At 39.2% G+C, this 18,455-nt stretch overlaps 1 protein-coding gene across 2 annotated transcripts in view; it reads right to left on the bottom strand.

Annotated features, from left to right (window-relative positions):
• Window positions 1-18,455, bottom strand: part of unc13c (unc-13 homolog C (C. elegans)) — a 108,941-nt gene that overhangs the window by 24,167 nt on the left and 66,319 nt on the right. For both annotated transcript variants that reach the window (XM_026172679.2, XM_080299943.1), the window contains exons 18-19: window positions 17,084-17,169; window positions 1,957-2,083 (exon numbers count right to left, since the gene is read on the bottom strand). In XM_026172679.2, the coding sequence (XP_026028464.2) occupies window positions 1,957-2,083; window positions 17,084-17,169 (213 nt within the window). The remainder of the gene's footprint in view (window positions 1-1,956; window positions 2,084-17,083; window positions 17,170-18,455) is intronic.

The following is an 18,455-nucleotide window of genomic DNA, read 5'->3' as shown; positions in this document are numbered from 1 at the left end:
GTTCCCCCAAAATTGCAGTGTACTCTGGCTAAGGGCATCTGCCACATGAAGTAAAGCCAATAAATAAGGTGGGCGGGGTGACAGAGAAAGGGAAGACAGACAGGGAGACTTGTGTGTGTGTGCGTCCGTGTGTTTGTATGTATGATGTGTATGCCTCTAGAAGAATCAATCTTGCTGTTGATGGTGTTTGAGTGACAGTTGGGCCGACAGGAAGGGTGAGTCATTATTCTGATAAACCGGCTGCATGAGAGAGGGCAGCGCATTACTTGCATCTAGCACATGTTTCTATATCGCAGCTATTTACACAAAAAGCAGAACAAAACATTTTTTTGCTTCTAAGTGCTTTAAATTCTTTCTCCTCATCAAAACAGTATTCTTGCTTAACCAGAAACGGCTGCATGTATAACAATGGTTTTAAATTATATTTAAAAATTCAAAGTTTTAAAGATAGATCGTCCAAGTGAAATATATTCTGTAACAATACAGCTGAAAGTGAGTGATATTTACCCATTTAATTTTAACACTGAAAACTTACCATCTAATAAAGCTTTATAATGCCTAATGGCAGATATGACTACCACATGATAGAATTTGGACAAAACAAATAAATGGCCTGTATTTATATAGCGCTTTACTAGTCCCTAAGGACCCCAAAGCACTTTACATATCCAGTCATCCACCCATTCACACACACTGGTGATGGCAAGCTACATTGTAGCCACAGCCACTCTGGGGCGCACTGACAGAGGCGAGGCTGCCGGACACTGGCGCCACCAGGCCCTCTGACCACCACCAGTAGGCAACGGGTGAAGTGTCTTGCCGAAGGACACAACGACCGAGACTGTCCAAGCCGGGGCTCGAACCGGCAACCTTCCGATTACAAGGCGAACTCCCAACTCTTGAGCCACGATAAATTAAGCTCTATTGCCAAAAGTATGGGTCTGCACCTCTTATCTTTGAATTCAGCCATGTTTAGTCCCACTGCCTCAGGTATATAAATTCAAGCACTTAGCCATGGAAATATTTTCAAAATAATGGTTTGTTCTAAAGAGCTCAGTGAATATGAGCACTAGTCTGTAATGCAGATTACAACATGCAATAGCATGGTTTGTTCTAAAGAGCTCAGTGAATATGAGCACTAGTCTGTAATGCAGATTAAAACATGCAATAGCATGCCATTGCTGCAACAAGTAATTTTGTAAAAGAGATAGTGCTAGAGATTACATATTCAACTTAAAGTGGTATTATTACAAACTGGTAGCATTCAGGAACCACGGCAACTTAACAAAGTGGCAGACCACATGAAGTAACAAAGGGGGGTTACTGAATACTGGGGTGCAGAGTGCAATCTCCAGCCCTCATCCAAACCTCCTCTGGCATTAGCAACAGTACAAAAACTGTGCTCTGGGAGCTTCATGGCGTGGGTTCCATGTCCGCACAGCTCGTGTAGGTGTGATGTCATTCCCACTCATGCTCCTTTAACTTCACTCTAATTTAAATGTTTTAACTTGGCTTTTTAGTTTTAATCCTTCACTAGCACTACCATTGAAGGCCGGTGCTCTGATACAAAATCACCTTCCACCTAACTTGATGCAGATTTCCTGCAGTGAATCTGTGTTGACGCACAGAAGCTGTTCTGTTATTTATTTGATCCTCATTTATATCATTGGGAATTATTACAGCTGAATCAACAGCTCTCTAAACCATTTTGACAAAAGCTGATTATGACTTTCATTTACTGCTAAATTAGCCTGTATTAGTTTTATCTTTGCCATAATTTTAACTAACAGTTCATGCACAAACCTTTGCTCATACAGTAACACGTGTGTGTGTGTGTGTGTGTGTGTGTGTGTGTGTGTGTGTGTGCGTGTGCGTGTGCGTGCGTGCGTGCGTGCGTGCGTGCGTGCGTGTGGGCACGCCCGTGTTTGTGCATGTAGATGTGTGGAAAACACTCACAGAGAATATTCTGGTGGAACATCCTTGAAGGCCGGCAGGTCACGGACATACTCATTATGGAACCATTTGACTTTGAAGTGAAGATTCATGTATTCAGTGCTTTTGCATAGGCGGTGCTTATCATGCTCTGTAATGCAGATTAAAACATGAGGCACACATGTTAGCAAGTGCAGTATTCACTGGAAGTAATTAATAATGTCACACTGAAATCTAAGTTGTAAAATGAATGAGTCTTATAGGTAGAAGGACCTGGACTGACTGGAGAGGATGCTTTAAATTAGTGGTAAGTGTAATGAATGCATTCTGTTGTTCTTTCAACATCTTCACAAGAACCACAAGAGCCGACAGACACTCACATACTCTTATATTTGCTTATATAAATAAGCAAATATCCCCATGAACATGAAAAACACCTGCGCAACAGTGCTTGCTTTTAGTCTGACATCTTAACAGCCTCGATTATGTATAGCCTTGAGCTCTCAAAGAACAAGGAAATAAAATGCGTCTGCGAATGTGTCCAGCTCTCACCAGAGACAGAAAGCTTTTGAATGACTGCAAACAAACTAGAGCTAAAATGAATTAGACTTTCATGTCAGCTGACAAGTCTGCTGAGTCATTTAGTCCAGCTCACCGTGGGCATTTCAGAACAATTAAACACTTTCATGGGATCCCCTTTAGAAGAGACGGATGGTAATGGTGCAAACGAAGGGGTTAGGACAGAATAGATGAGAGAAAAGAAAGGAAATGAGTAAAAAGAAACTGTAAGAGAAATGTCAGACAAAAGAGAAGGGACCACTGAAGAAAGACCAATAAGAAGTAAAGCATTTTGCGACTGCAGTGATGGGCACGGATGAGATTATGGCTCTCAGAAGAAGAAGAAAACTGCAAAAATGAGAGGTCCATATGGTGGAGGGAAAATCTAACACAACACAAAAGACCACTAGAGTGTGTTGTAACAAAGAAATTGGATAAAGGAAACTGTTTCATCACAGTTTCAACACAGATAAGATAGCATATAGGTCAAGGAGACCATCCTTCACTGACAAGACAAACACATTTTCTGTACAGGTCTACTGTACATGTCTACAGCCACACAAGCAGCTCACATCAACTGTGAGAGGTGGCAGCAATGGAAAAGTTTCCATTGGGTGTGACACAAGCTGCCAGTCTGCTGCTTGTCACTCATTAGTGGGCTTCCAGCTGTCCTAATCAATAACCACCCAAATAAAATATAATACTAATGGAATTACATTTCATTATATAATGTCATGCTACCGTGTGAGAAAATTGTTTACTAAAAGCTTTTCTGCACAGTTGGATGAGTGATGTTTTAATAGTAATGGGTAATATTGATAGTGAAAGTTAATACTTTGCTTCCTTCACAATTCTATAACTGTGTGAAACATTGAACATCTGTAATGCAGTAATGTAATTTCTCTTATCCCATTATAATTACAATTATGCCATTATTGTTTTATAAAGGTTCTTTAGATAGCCTGCAGAAGGGCAAGGGAGCATGGCTGAGCTTTTGAGGTGGTAAAATGAGGACATCACTTGTATTTTTATTGCACAGATTATAGTAGAGTTGATTATGGTAAAGCGGAAACTGCATCCAGGACAGAGATAACTATCTACTGCTGCTGACACAGCATTGTCCCTTTGCAGAAATATGCAGAAATTTGTCCAATTTGTGTTTGTACTTAAACACTGTAAGTGTGTGTGTCCCCTTATTAGAACAGGGATTGGTGCCAGTGTGTTGCCTGAGGTTTCCATATATGTGTATATATCAATGCACTCCTACATATTTTAGCATCAAGCTGGATGTTTAACAGCTTTAAAAAAAAAAAGTGACTTTTTTGGTCAATTACAACAATTATACTGACAGGAATGCTGTTTTCTGTGAAACTGGTAATTATGAGAGTGACCCAGTAATGATGTGATCCAGCAGTACAAGTTGTGATTTTAGTTAAATACTAACATTACAATATTGGCTAAACAGTGCAAACATTGACAAGCCTTAAATTTAGACTGTAATGTTGAGCATCCGGTAGCAGTGGTGGCAGGGAGCTAACCATTGCTAATTAGCACAAAACACAGAGCCCTTCTAATTACCGTCGTGTGCCACCTTTTCTACTGTCCTCTGTCCTCTTGCCTGTGACCTAGAGACTGATCTCACCACACCACAACAGAACGTCTTAGTTCCTATCTCTAAGGAGAAGTGAGGACAGAACAAGTTTGCTGAAGGAGCTGAGAGTGAAGATGCACAGGTGTGTGCTCTGCAGAAGCATTTTTACCAATCAAGATGTGACACACGCTTTTCCACATTAAGAACACCGTTATGCTCATTTGACAGAGATCTTGACACAGAGCTGTATGCCATAGCAAAACAATGGACATTTGGTGCAGCTTTGACACACATCAAATTTAATTAGCATTGATTAAAACAGGGGGAGGCGAGTTCTGTTCAAAAATCCACAAATAGAAATGAAAAGAGGGCGCCGTACACAAGTAAAAAAAACATTATTTTTCTTTTATCTGTAAACAACAACATTATGACAATCCATGAAAAAGTTGTTGCAATGTTTCAGCTCAAAGCGTTGGACTAAGAGACTGATGTTTCCTGGAGCTGTTGTTGCTATCTACTAGTGCACATTTGTTAGCATTATAGTCTTGCACTAAAGCATCCTGCACTCCCCTTGGAAATCCAACGCTTCTATTGAATCACGTGTTGGTCTTTTTATTGGTCTCTGTTAGCCAACCACTCCCTGTTATTTTGTATGGTGCTTTTTCATTTTTTGCACGACCCTTTCCTTCTCATTTTTCATGCACTTTTATCCAGTATGCAAATAGCCATACAATTCCTTTCTCGATGGCAGACACGATTTAGTGTAGCAGCTGCTTCAGTGTTTCACAGATGGAATGTGTTGCGTGGGCACTCTACATCTGATCATATGGTCATTTGATACACATTTGAGTCGTACTGTAATGCCAAATGTATACCGTAATCCATTTTAACTAAACCATAAAAACATTTGTCTATTTCTGGACACACGATAAGAGGTCTCAATAAGACTGAAAAAGCGGGGAACATAAGTGAGCACAATAGTTTAGCAGAAAGAAAGAAACCACCTAATCACACACATATTCAAATGGAGGAAAAGATATAAACAAGCACACAACATCAAAGACATGTTTAAATCCAATGCATTGCACCGTGCCTGTCGTGGCTTAATCCTGATAAGAACCTCAGTGCTTACTTTGATGAATAGTGCCATGCTTGCCATGCTCGCTATACTTCCTTATAAGCTCAGAAAAAAGATATTTACATATGTGCAATTAACACGTGTCTGCCTCAAGATGCATTCAAACACAATACAGTGAGTGCTGTACTTGAGTCAGTCAGTTTTCAGCTGTTACCGCAGCTCGTTTTATACCTGATTTAATGACTGTGACTCCACTTTAACAAAGACATAGGCAGACTGTCATGTACATTAAATATCTATGTGAATGCATGTGTTATAGTAGTTCTACTGAAGCATTAACATAATAATTGGATGGCACACTATTGTTTCAACGCATCTTACTGAAAGGTTACATAATGTTGATATCCCCAGAGAAAATGTCTTCAAAGCAAAGACCTGGGTTACATTTTTATGAAATGTGAAGACAAATGCAACAACAGATAGAGAAGTGCCATAGAGAAAGACATAGAGAAATGTCACAATCAACTGATTTTCTCCACTCCACAAAGTAGTCTGTGCTTGAAAATGCATACATTAGACTTATTTTTGAATATTTTCATAAGCAGCCATGAAACCGGTTGGTTTAAAGTGATTTTCTGTAGATTACTGGTATGAAAAACCACAATGATGTCAGGAAATGAATTCTTTTCCTGACATGTCACTAATTTCATCAGCACCTAACCTGCAAGGCTAAAGTGGTTTTCAATGTTGAAACTGCCGTGTTAGTTCTTACCTGAATTCAGTGATTCAGTCGTTGTCAGAGAAGGAGCAGCTGGTTTAAACACCGAATACTGCGTCTGCATTTTTTTATTAGGGAGGACCTACGGTTGTAATATCTGAATAGCTATGGCAGTGCCACTTTAATAATCGAGCTGGCACTGCAAGGCTGCTTACACACAGCAGAACAGACACATATACATGCACCATCACAGTGTGTCAACCTTTCTGCCCTCAGCTCTGCTTGCATACACCTTTGCTGTCACATACTCACAGTCACCTACAATCATCACCTAAAGGAAGCAGATGGAGGTCAATTGGAAGACAGAAAAGTAGAGGTCAGCAGGTGTTTTGTTCAGTGCTGCCAGTGAGCTTCTTCATTACTGTATGTACAGGAGCATCAATGACTTAGAGAAAGTGGTAACAATTTTAATTTTTTGACAGCAGATTGTTCTAGCTATAAACTTGCTGAGGGAAATTAATCAACTCTAAGAAGAGTTCATGCTTGAAACAAAATGAAAGGAATCCAGTAGTCTTCAATCATGTTATGTACGCTCCGTTTCGTTTTGTCTGTTACATTTCTGTGTTGATAATTTATCTGATTTTAGGACTTTTCTAACTGAAGGTTATTCCAGCTTTAGAGGAGAGCTCGTGAATTTGATCCTGATGTTTTCTGGCTTAATCGTAGCACTTGAGTAAAGATCAGGGATACCAAAAGAAGCATCATAAGGACAGATCCTTTAAGTATAGTGAAACAGCATGAAGGGTATGTACTATTGTGTTACACTGGCACTACTGGCTATTAAAGCAGATTTAATCCTTAAGCTCATTCTGGATACAAATTACTGTAACTAACAGTGGTTAAAAGAGGGCTATACTCTTGACTTTAAAAGCGCCTCAGTCATAAAGACACATCATCTTATATCATCTTTCTAGAAAATGCAACACAAAGGGGGAGAATAATTCTTTTCAAACTTGGACTAAAAGTCATTTTTCTTACCAGTGTGATTTTTTTTTTGGAACAGAGGAAAAAAACTGCGGTAAATAAGACTGCAGGGAACATTAAAAAAATACTGCAATAAAACATACAGAAGCTGCCTGACTTCACAATGAGTCATCTGAAAATGGTTTTAAATTTTTTATAGCTGAGAATTCCATTTTAAAATCTTGAAGGCAACAGACATAGCTTACCTTTAAAACAGGCAGAGCCTTCTTAAAAAATGTAATTACAGGAAGTTGAAATTCAACACAATTAATTTATAATTCACTTACGAATTTCACCTCGAAGACAGTAATTATACTGTAGCTCTTTGTCAGATCTGTCATTTTGCAAGGTAAGTTGATTCAAATTTATTGTTATGCTGATATGATTACTTATGCAAATCCAGCCTCACAAGGCCTCGTGGTGTCACTGCACTGACATATTAAAAACTATATAAGTATTTAATTGTACCATGGCTGTTCATGCTTCGATGTGAGCTATATGCTTAAGTACACTTGATCATAAATACTGTGGCAATAATGTGGTGCTAATGTGTTTTGTTTCTGTTCCAGCTCTTCATGAATGATGCAAAACTTTGCAGAGGGCCACAGCAATAAAGTAGCTGTATGCAAATGAGGTAACACAAGGTAAAGTGACAGCCCAATGAGATCAGAAAGCCTTATGATTGCATATGATCGATTGGACACTTCACCTAAGACATTTTTCACTAAATTAATGAAGTTAATGGTAAAAAAAAATGCCAGTGAATGAAACTCAGTAAGGCACTGAGGTGCTCAATAAATGAGACCTAAAGTTCTTTTTAGTACTGGTGGATGTTGTCCATTACAGCTTGTATGAAGACCTTCACTCTTCAGCTGATTGGCCTGGCAGGCGTCTATGTGTTTTCACAGTCCAAAACACAGATGCAGGTGCTAGTCCCAAATAGGATGCATTAGGAAAAAACAGTCCACACACTTCCATTAGAAGCAACTTTTGTCTCTGCATGACTAAGCTCCCTCACCAACCTTACCAAGTGTCCTCTTTCCACAATCTCATTCACAAAGAAGATTTACACCAATGCTTTCTCACATTTATTAACAAAAGTATTAAGTGAGCTTGAGCGTGGTCTCATTGTCTCATCTAGCTTTTTAAATAAATGCTGTAAATATGCATGTAAATGTGTGTAGTATATCATTTTGTGCACTCATACACTGTTGTATGTGTATTCGGATCTGTGTCATTTTCCCCTGCTGGTGGTAAACAGTGTGGGCTGTCCTGAGGGAGGAGTAGGCTCAAGGTCCCTGGCGAGGATGTCATCTTGTGTGACGCAGCCCACAGGGACAGACAAACTCACAAGAGACTGCCTCACTCTCTGCCTCATTGATCTAATACAGTGGATATTATGAAGTGTAGCAGTTTACCGCAGCTTTTGGATTGTACAATTACCATTCAGCGACTATATCTGTAAGAGTGCAAGGTTAGACGGATGTGCTCAAGACAAAAGCCCAGAGGAGCAAAATGGCAGCCAAAGGCAGCGTACTTTTCTCTGTGGCACAATTCCTTCATCTTGGCTTCTGACCCAGTTCAGTCAAAGGGCCTCCGTAGCTTTATCACAGGGGTCTACTGACACAGCTCGGCTAAAACACAAGAGTCCACAGAGACACCAACCCATGTTGATGAGACTCAAACAGAAATATAATGAACTGAGACACAGCCAAACCTGAGGTGAACTAATGTTAAGGCTCCACTCTGGTTCAGGATAATGAATCACCACTGCAACACGTAGTGCGGCATTTGTGGTCTTATGTTAAATCTATGTCTTTGTGGATATTAAGTACGGATTTATGTTATCCATTTTATTAAAACAAATACAATAACATTGCATATTATACAGCAGCTCCTTAAGAGAGGAAATATAAAACATTATTATTGAACTGGACTGACAGAAGGCATTACATTTAATGGAGGCTTTATTAAGCATTTATGAGACCTCCATGTATGAAAAAGCTGCTCTTCAGTGCTTTATAAAGTCAATGAATATAAAAAGACATAAGCTGTCAGATGATGTACTAAGAGATCTGAACTGAGGTTCCAGTCTTATGCCAAAAAAAATGAAATGAATAGTTTAAAAAACATCGGGCACGCCTCAGCCCTGTAAACACCACCTTGTTATAGAAACCAAAACCGTACTGTACATTAACTGAAGTTCAATTTAACTCTTTTATGGAGCGAAGCTGCTCCAACAGGCTGAAGGTGAGTTAATGGGCTGCAGAGGCACTAGATCTTCAACGGCATGCCCTGGGAACCACCGTCATTAAACAGCTATACAACGCATATAAAATGTGTGCCTTAAACTTCATCACAGTCTGAAAGTCTAGAAATAAATCCGTTGTTGCTGTAATGAAGCACTATTTTTATTCTCTTCCTTATTTGCTTCTGTTTAGCTTCAGTGACCAGTCTGCATGCTCCCTGTTGGATGTTTTTTTAAGGTTTTTTAAGAAATTAACAAACTACACAACAACATGGCAAATTATAATAATGATTGATATGCTTCTAAAAGCTCAGTTTCTAACTACACAGCACAATTTTACAAGTTTATTAGTAAGTTATCAGGGATTGCGGGAATACATTCAGCTATAGTCACAGTCATTCACACTCGATATGCTCCCACATCTTTTCTCTGTCTCTTATTTTATCCACTCTGTTTTTGTTATCCCTCCTACCTCTCTGAAGCGCCCTTTCCCTCTCCTCTCACACATTCAGAGATTCTCACAGTGATGCTAAAATTAGCAGCATCCATTTCTGCACCAGCACTGGCACCAAGGGCCTCCAAGCAGGAAGCAGAGGATGCATCAAAGACTTCATTAAGTAATGTGCATGCACATCTGTGCACAGAGTCACAAAGACACAAATATTCTCTTTATATTCTCATTCATTCCTTCTTACTTACTTGCACAACTGAGCGCGTGAACAAATGTGCGAAAGTGCCTGCACATTTGTCTGCACACATGCATGCACATACGCACGCATACGCACACAAGGACACACACACGCATACAGACACAGATAGATAGACCAATGAAGCAGGATATTCCGGCCCACCTCCTTCAGGGTGTCTCTGTCATCCACCCTGCCAGTTTTATGGGCCTTCTTATATAAACAGGTTACTCTGATATACTTCCATTTGTCTGAATGAGACAGCTGAGCAGAAACCTGAATTGGCTCAAAGAAATCACCTCTTCTCTACCACCTCATCAAAACACGGTACATGCAGGAACAGTGCATGTGTTCATACACATATGTATGCAGCTTAAAATAGACCTACAGGACCAATTTGGTCACTTGTCTACAGTTTCTGCTATTACACATGCAACTTTCAAATAGCACTGTAGGTGGTATTGGACATAGCAAAATGTAAAAAACTTCCTGAATAGTATTCTTACACAATGAATGTGAAACTTTAAGAGGACTTTTCTTACCATGCCATACCATGAATTGTGACCAATATTGTGATATTTAACATATTTAGTCATGACTGTGAAATGGAGTGATGAAGCAGAAAGGTGATTTAAGGGACTTTAAACTTGGCATGGCTGTTGGCGCCAGGTGGGCTGGTTTGAGTATTTCAGAAATTGCTGTTTTATTGCAGTTTTGCATAATCATCTTTAGGGTTTGCAGAGAATTGTTTAAAAAAGAGAAAATATCCACTGAGTGCCAGTTTACTACTCGGAAAATGCCTTGTTGATACCAAAGATAAAAGAAAAATGGCTAGACTGCTTTGAGCTGATAGGAACACTGCAATAACTCAGATAACCACTCGTACAACCAAGATTTGTGGAAGAACATCTCTGAACATGATGCATGAAACCTTAAAAAGGATGGATACCAGACTACATTGGGTGCTATAAAAAAAAAAGAAAGAAATTGAGCCTGCAATTCACACAGGCTGATCAAAATAGGAAACTGGAACTGAAACTAGAAAAATGCTGACAGGTCTGCCGAGCATCGATTGCTGCTGCAACATTGCGATGGTAGGGTAACAATTTGGTGTAAAGAATGTGAAAGCATGGATCCATCCTGCCAGATATCAACAGTTCAGACTGCTGCTGGTTGGTGTAATGGTGTCGAGAATATTTTTTTGGTACACTTTGGACCCCAGATTACCCGTGGCACACAATGTATAAACATTGTAGCTTGAGTATTGTTGCAGACCATTTCTATCCATTTATGACCACAGTCACTAAACTGTAGCTATTGTTACTGATCATTATCATTGCTATTAAAGGTCCCTAAAAAGCCTCCAGTTGATCCAAAATGTTACTATCAAGGACTAGAAAGATAGACCGTATTTCTCCCATATTAGCTTCTCTTCATTAGCTCCCTGGTAAATCCAGAACTGAATTTTAAATTCTTCTACTCACACACAAAGTTTTGAAAATAAGTCAAAATATGCATGGGAATAATCACGCCCCATTATCCCTTAAACACCTCATAATATCATACTATGGCAAAAGAGCACTTCACTCTCAGACTGCAGGCTTACTTGTGGTTTCTAGAGTTTCTAATATCACAATGGCCGGCAGTTCTTCCAGACACCAGGGCCCTCTCCTGTGGAATCAGCACCCAGTTTGGATTCAGGAGACAGACACCTTGTCTATCTTTAATATGAGGCGTAAGGCTTTCTTTTTTGATAAAGCTTATAGCAGGCTGGATCAGGTGACCCTAAAACATTCCCTAGGTATACTGCTATAGGCTCAAACTGTTGCAAGAACTCACGTGATGCACTGAGAACTTTGTGAGTTTTCACTCACCACATGTTTATATATCACTGCAGCATGTCATGAAATCATTGTCTAGTCTGTGTGTGAATGAAGACCAAAAGGGGGTCCAAGCTGACACCAGCAAGATGTTCCTAATATAGTGACCAGTGAATATATTTCATTTTATTATTCCCAAGAAAATGTTTCGCAAGTTTACATGCAAACCCTTTAAGATGTAGCTTAAAAGTGTATGCAAACTTTCCAAGTTTTGTACTGTTTTACAATCAGTAAAGTAGTAAAGCATCTCGCATGATTTTGGGTGTGTGTGCTTCTGCTACACCATTATGTGGTTTATGAGCTGTAAAATGCTCCCTCATTTAACTACTAACCTCTCTCCACCAATCCAAACCCAGAGCTCCAACTACTAGCCGATCCAACAAAAAAGTGAGCAATAATTCATACAAAGTGCTCCTTTGAGGAACATGACAGTCATTTCCTCCTCCTGGCATGTGTCGCTGTGGGCATGCAGTGATGTAATGACAAGAAGAGACACGAGGAGGCAAAGTAGGGGAAAAGGGTTCAGGCTCAAGGAGCGAGAAAGAGGGTATGTGTGACTGAGTGCATCCGTGATGCTCGTCTCTTTTTGTAACACTGACTCCACTGGGCAAATCGAGCACGCACACACAAACACACATGCTGCCCAAACCTGCTGTGACAGCAGTCAGTAACACCCCAGGTGGTCACATGCCCAGCTGCCCTGACTCAGATATCCTCACATACAAACACAAAGCCCCAACTGCTCTCACTGTCTCTGTTGCATTATTGATTTGCTTAAGTACATATATTATCAAGGAAGTGTAAACACACGAGATGTTTTTATATATTATAGAATTTTATTGACTCTCTTTAAGTTATTGGTTTAATATCTAAGAAGAACAAATATAATAATTATACATTATTTTGACCTTTAATGTACACTAATGAAAATTATATTTTCTTATCTTTGTCATGTTTGAAGTACATTTGCTGTTTATTGTTACAGTTTTCAATTTCCTTAAGTTAGGTATTGCAGAACTAAATCCTGCACAGGTAACAGTACAACATGTCACCAAGCTGGATTGTGTGAAAAATATTCAAATTGAATGTACTTCAAGTACAAACAGATAAACAGGTTCAAGAAGTTCTGCATTGCCAAATGATGAAATAAAGAATAACTTTCAAATTGTTTTCTTACTTCAGGGCACAGGAAGTAGCAACATCCTATATAAGACAGAGGGTGGAGGAAGTCTGAGGCTATACAAGTATGTGATGCTTTCATAAGTATGACGTACTTATGAAAGCATACGTATGTGATAGAGGCTACTCAGCATTTACTGACACCTAATATGTTATGAGTATGACCACTACTAAAGTTACTGTGGAAATTTGAATTAAAAAAATATGATTAAAGTATAAATTTGTGTGTTTATGAAAGTCTCAGTTCACATAACCCTGAAATCTTTGTACTCTATGCTCTTTAACCTCACCATAGAAACCCCCCCCCCCCCCCACACACACACACACACTCTGCACCTGTCACAGTATATTAAATATAAAATGGACAATGACATGAATTCTGTAGCCTTACCTGACAAAAAAAAATATCAAAACTACAACCCTCTCAATGTAGAATATACAGTATATGCTTTGTGTGTGTGTGTGTGTGTGTGTGTGTGTGTGTGTGTGTGTGTGTGTGTGTGTGTGTGTGTAAGAAATACTGCAGTTTGCAGTGTCTTCACCATGACACCTGGTTGCTATAGCAACTTAAGAAGGCTTAGTACAGAGGAAGCAGCAGGTATATGCTGAGTAGATGAGAATAAATTGTCAATAAGCTCTTTGGTGCTCCTGAGCTTTGCGTCTTCAGCACAGTCTGAAGAGCATTTCTAGTGTTTAAACCTCAATCACATCACCCAGCCTGCTTGCCTTCATCAAAGTAACAAATGTGTCTTCTGTCATATTTAATTCAGCACAGATGTGGCTCAGATGTTCAGCTTGGACCAGGCAAAATATGCATGTTTAAAAAAAAAAAACCCCACTGCAACATCAATGTAAATGATAAATCAGGGTCGCAGTCGATAAAGAGAATCTCATAATATTTGTATATTAATATGAGGTGCAAACCATTTGATATCATTTTCTAAATGCTGCTGGACATTTTATCTTCTCTGCCTAAATCAAGTATGCATAAATCAAATAAATCAAATCAGATAAGCTGTGTCCTACATAGTCACAAACAATCATTTTGTTCATAGAAATAATGAGTTGAATGACATGAAGTGATTAGATAAGTAAGATGAATTTGGTAAACGTAAGAGTAGCATCTGTTGGGGGAGCGTGATTTCTGTGTGAAAAAAAAAAGCTCAAAAACATTCATTGCTTTTCAGAGACGTGACTTTGGCAAACTTTATCTAAGTTAGACTTCAGAGCAGAAATCCACAAAAACTCAGAACCAAGGGTGACACCCTGCTGAGTCCTTATGTGCAAACACACTGACACGAAACTATCTTAACACTTGTTCACAACCCCACTCTTCATTAACGCCTTTCTGTATTCCGCCTCCCACCATATATCCTGTGGGGATTGATCCAGAAGCCACCAACCTCAAAAACCAGCCTCCAGGTGGCATTTACTGCCTTTTGGAAGGAGAGCTAGAAAACACGTGGGCAGGAATTAAAGACAAAACCCACATAAAACAGGGAACATCTGTTTTCGTACTGGTAGAATATATCAGAGATTTATGACCTGATCACTGCAACTCTCTGGGGAAAAAAAGACTTAACTTGTATTGCAAAATCTATATTAAACCACCAAAGCATACAGAAAAACAAATACTAGTTTCATTTTGCAGTACTACACAGCTGCAACAGTTTACACTCTTTTTGGTTCGTCCACAATTACAGTTAATAAATAATCTCATGAAACTGCAAAATGTCATTTTTCATACCTTTACAGTGCATGTCAGTCTGGTGGCCCTTTTTCCAACACCTTCCAGTTTATTGTGTAATATAATAAGTTAAATACAGTGTTTATTTGGCCAAAACAAGGACATGCTGTAAAAAATAGAGATGCAGAATTACTTGAAATTTAATATTGATCATGATTTTGGATTCCCAGAAATGAACATGATTGTGCAATATTGAACATGCATGCTAGAGAGCAAAGCGAAAGCAAATAAACCTCTCTCTTAATCTCTACCTGACAACAAGACTGAATGATGGTGCTGCAAGCTGTTCCTTGTAGCACACAGCTTGAGGTTTCCTGGACTAGTCATTGCGAGCAAGCAACACTACATTATATAGACAACAAGAATCAAATATTTGGCACAGCAGATGGTAAAGTTCATCCATCCGTGTTTGGAAATAGTTTGGATATACTTAGGGCAATTGTTTTTAAACCAAGAAGTCATGCGGAAAGTGCTGAAAGGATAACTAAGTTGCTCTATTGCCCGAAAGAACATCACAAACTGCAGTACGATGAATGCATGGAGACCAAGAAAAACAACGCAGTGGTTGTTAATGTCAATCATCCAACATCATGACATCATGACACCCAAGAAAGACAGAATCTACAGCACGTCAGAATCCAGTTCACCAAGATGTACTAAAATTATCAACACAGTCTTATTAGCTAAAGATACATGTCCAGTAAACAAAATGACTATGCAAATGTCACAGAGGAAACACAGTCAAATCTCACAGGTGTCCAGCACTTTTCTCTGAGTGCTATTCACATCAATCATGCAAGTGATTGTAGTGAAAGACTTTATTTTGCCTCTTGAGCATATGGGTCAAGTGAATAAACGTTAGTAACAATGTAAAAGTGAAAAAAAGACCTGTTGATTTACCATTGTGTTTTTAATTTTTCTTCTAAGTTAGGTGCACTCAAGTTAGGTGAATAAAGAGGACAAAAAAGCATACTTTTTTATTTCTTAAAATCGGCAACTGTGGCAGCATCTCGTGATCTGCATTTTGGTTAAAATAATCATAATAATAATCATGTAGCCCTAGTAGAAAGAATACGTTAGAAAAAACTCCAGCACACACTTGCATGTTCTGTATCTTTAAATATTTTAAACTGTTTGACTTACAATCAGTAAGATATAAGACATCCTTTTATCCCAAGGGAAAATTAATTTCTGAATTTAACCCATCTTAGAAGTAATGCGTTGCCACTCTGCAGTGCCTAGGGACTAAAGCCAGTGCCTTGGTCAAGGGCACAGTGAAAATACCAACCTCTTTAGGGCCAGTTTTTGGCAAATGCCAGCTAGATACCCTCACCAATGGTGTGCCAAAGAGGATGAAGAAATAGTCTGTCATTGCTCCTATTCCTCATGAAAAGGTCTGGCACGATAGATCAATGTGCCTCACACATTGTTAAAAAAATGTTTGCCTCACACTGCAGTAACAGCTGATGCTAACACCATAGACTCGAAACATACACTGATTCCTGCATAACCTGACTTTTTCAAAATCATTTTTAAACTAGAGATTCGGTTGCTGATACTGGTGAGCAGGTATGACTAACCAGGGTACTGACTTTCCCTCCAAACAGGTCAATATTGTCCCTACGGCATTCACTTATATTACAGTTAATATTGTATGTGCACAGTTGTGTCAAGAGTTTCTGTGACGTAGAATTCAGTATTGAGAAACAATGATCCTAAATCTGACATTAAGATGTCACTGATGCTGCGTGTAAGCAAATACAAACATTTTCATATTGATTTAAATATTGGCCAGTTACTCCAATTTTACATGCTTGGGTTTTACATACTGCGATAGTTCTACCTCGAGCAGAAAGTTGCTCATATTTACTCATGTGGCATTACACCAAATCATAATCTTGCCTAGGGCGCTAAAAGTGGGCCTCGAACTTACTACTGCTTACTGAAATTTGCCATTAGCCAGGGACTCTTACTCCAAATGTTGCAAACTGCAGTAACACTGGGGCATCATAAATACTTTTCTTTGTTTTTTTTAAGGCGGCGACTGAACGACGGAGGTAATTAAATAAAGAGACACAAAACCTGAGCATCTCACTTGTCTTTGATTGTGCAATTGATCAAATGCTTATCTTGCTTAAAAGAAGTTCCAGTTTCACTACAGTGATCAATAGAATGAAAGAAAGCAAGCATAATCTAGATAGGCAGTAGCGCTGACCACAGCCAGGCACAGGTGATAAACAGTGAGACACCAACCGATAAACATCACTTACATAGACAGGCATAAAACACAGTAACACTCTGAACTTTTGACTGCAGAAAGCAACACAAAGGTCAGTTATTGTTCTTCACCAAGACTCAGTCAGTTCATATCATTTGTCTTAATCTTCCACTCGGTCACTTATATACGCATGCCCTCATGCAAAATTATCTGATGAGCACTGACCTTCCATTGCATACTTCATATCTAGGGCAAAGAGACTCCACATGATTTCAGCGCTGATCTTGCCCGCATTCAGCTCCTGCGGAAACCTGTTGGAATTCAAACGGATTTCAATCAGACTCATTTCCGTACAATGACACGCTCGAGTGGCTGGTCTGATGGCCATCCCAGGTCTCTAACGAATGACTTAACAGATGTGGTAGAAGACATCTCATAATCTAATAACCCCCCGCTATTTCCAAACCTAGTTGAATTGGGGCGGAAATGAGTTGTATGTGCGTGCCTTAAAGATGAGAAAAAGTGCACAAGGAAATGACAAAGTGAAAGAGAGAGAATGAAGGTGGCAACGCATTTGGGAAGTAATCTTCTATTTTGAATGCCTATAGATTTTCAGTCAAAGCTTGAACATGAGATGTCAATGGTTTAATTATCTGTATCTTCAGACAGTGAAGGGAGGACATTTATAGATGGCGGAGCCTTGGTTTGAGAAAGGTCAATTTATCTGGAAATGTTTTACTTTTGCTCCAGGCCGCCTTGTTTCTAACAACAAACTCATTTGTCCGACAATTTCTATTGGAGCAGTAATCATCTGCTCAGCTTGGACACTCCTGCAGAGAAGCAATGCTGAAGTGCACTTACTCACATACACAAAAACTCTGCTGTTCTCCTTTTCCCAACCTCAGGTCTTTTTATTGAGGTAAGGAGCCAAGTCCAAAAGGCTGATTCATTGCACCCAGCGAAGAAGAAAAGTGAACAGAATCCCTGAAACAATTGCACTTTCATCTCTATCACTCTAAGAATCTTTGTTTCTATCTCAGTTATTCCTCAGCCTTGTCATGCAACCAGATGGTGTACTGTAGGTAGGCCAGATAATGAAACCCTCTGTGGTGAAGATGAGCATAATATGTTCTGCCACAGTCTTACTTCTATTTGGTGAAATAAATGGTTTATGCATGAGGTGTTTCTGGGGATATTGCTATGCTTATGCTTTTAAAAACAACTGCAGCATCCACGTTTTCCCCCAATCATAAAATGTATTATTTTAAATTAGTTTAAATCCGTGAAATTTTCAAGGCTAGTTTCATCATGTAAATATTCTCAACACAGTGCGACAGACTAACACTTTTCTCCCTATGGCTGCAGCGGCTCCTATTTAAAGGCAACAAGTCCCCTCCTGGATTTATCATGAAAAAGCATCTGAGTTGCTGTCACTCTGGAAGTTGACCAGGGGAATGTGGAGGCATTAGGCATGAATATTGCAAATCTATCATTAGACAGTGTAGGAGAGAAAGCTCAGGGCATAAACAGAGTCTTAATAAGCATCGTAAATCAGCAAGAAGAAGGAGAAAACAAAAAGTGGGAGGCATTTGAGCAG

Source organism: Astatotilapia calliptera, chromosome 1 (assembly GCF_964374335.1).
Source record: "Astatotilapia calliptera chromosome 1, fAstCal68.1, whole genome shotgun sequence".
Classification (NCBI taxonomy): Eukaryota; Metazoa; Chordata; class Actinopteri; order Cichliformes; family Cichlidae; genus Astatotilapia; species Astatotilapia calliptera.
The sequence above is the reverse complement of the archived record's forward strand: the minus strand, read 5'-3'. Positions and strand labels throughout refer to the sequence as shown.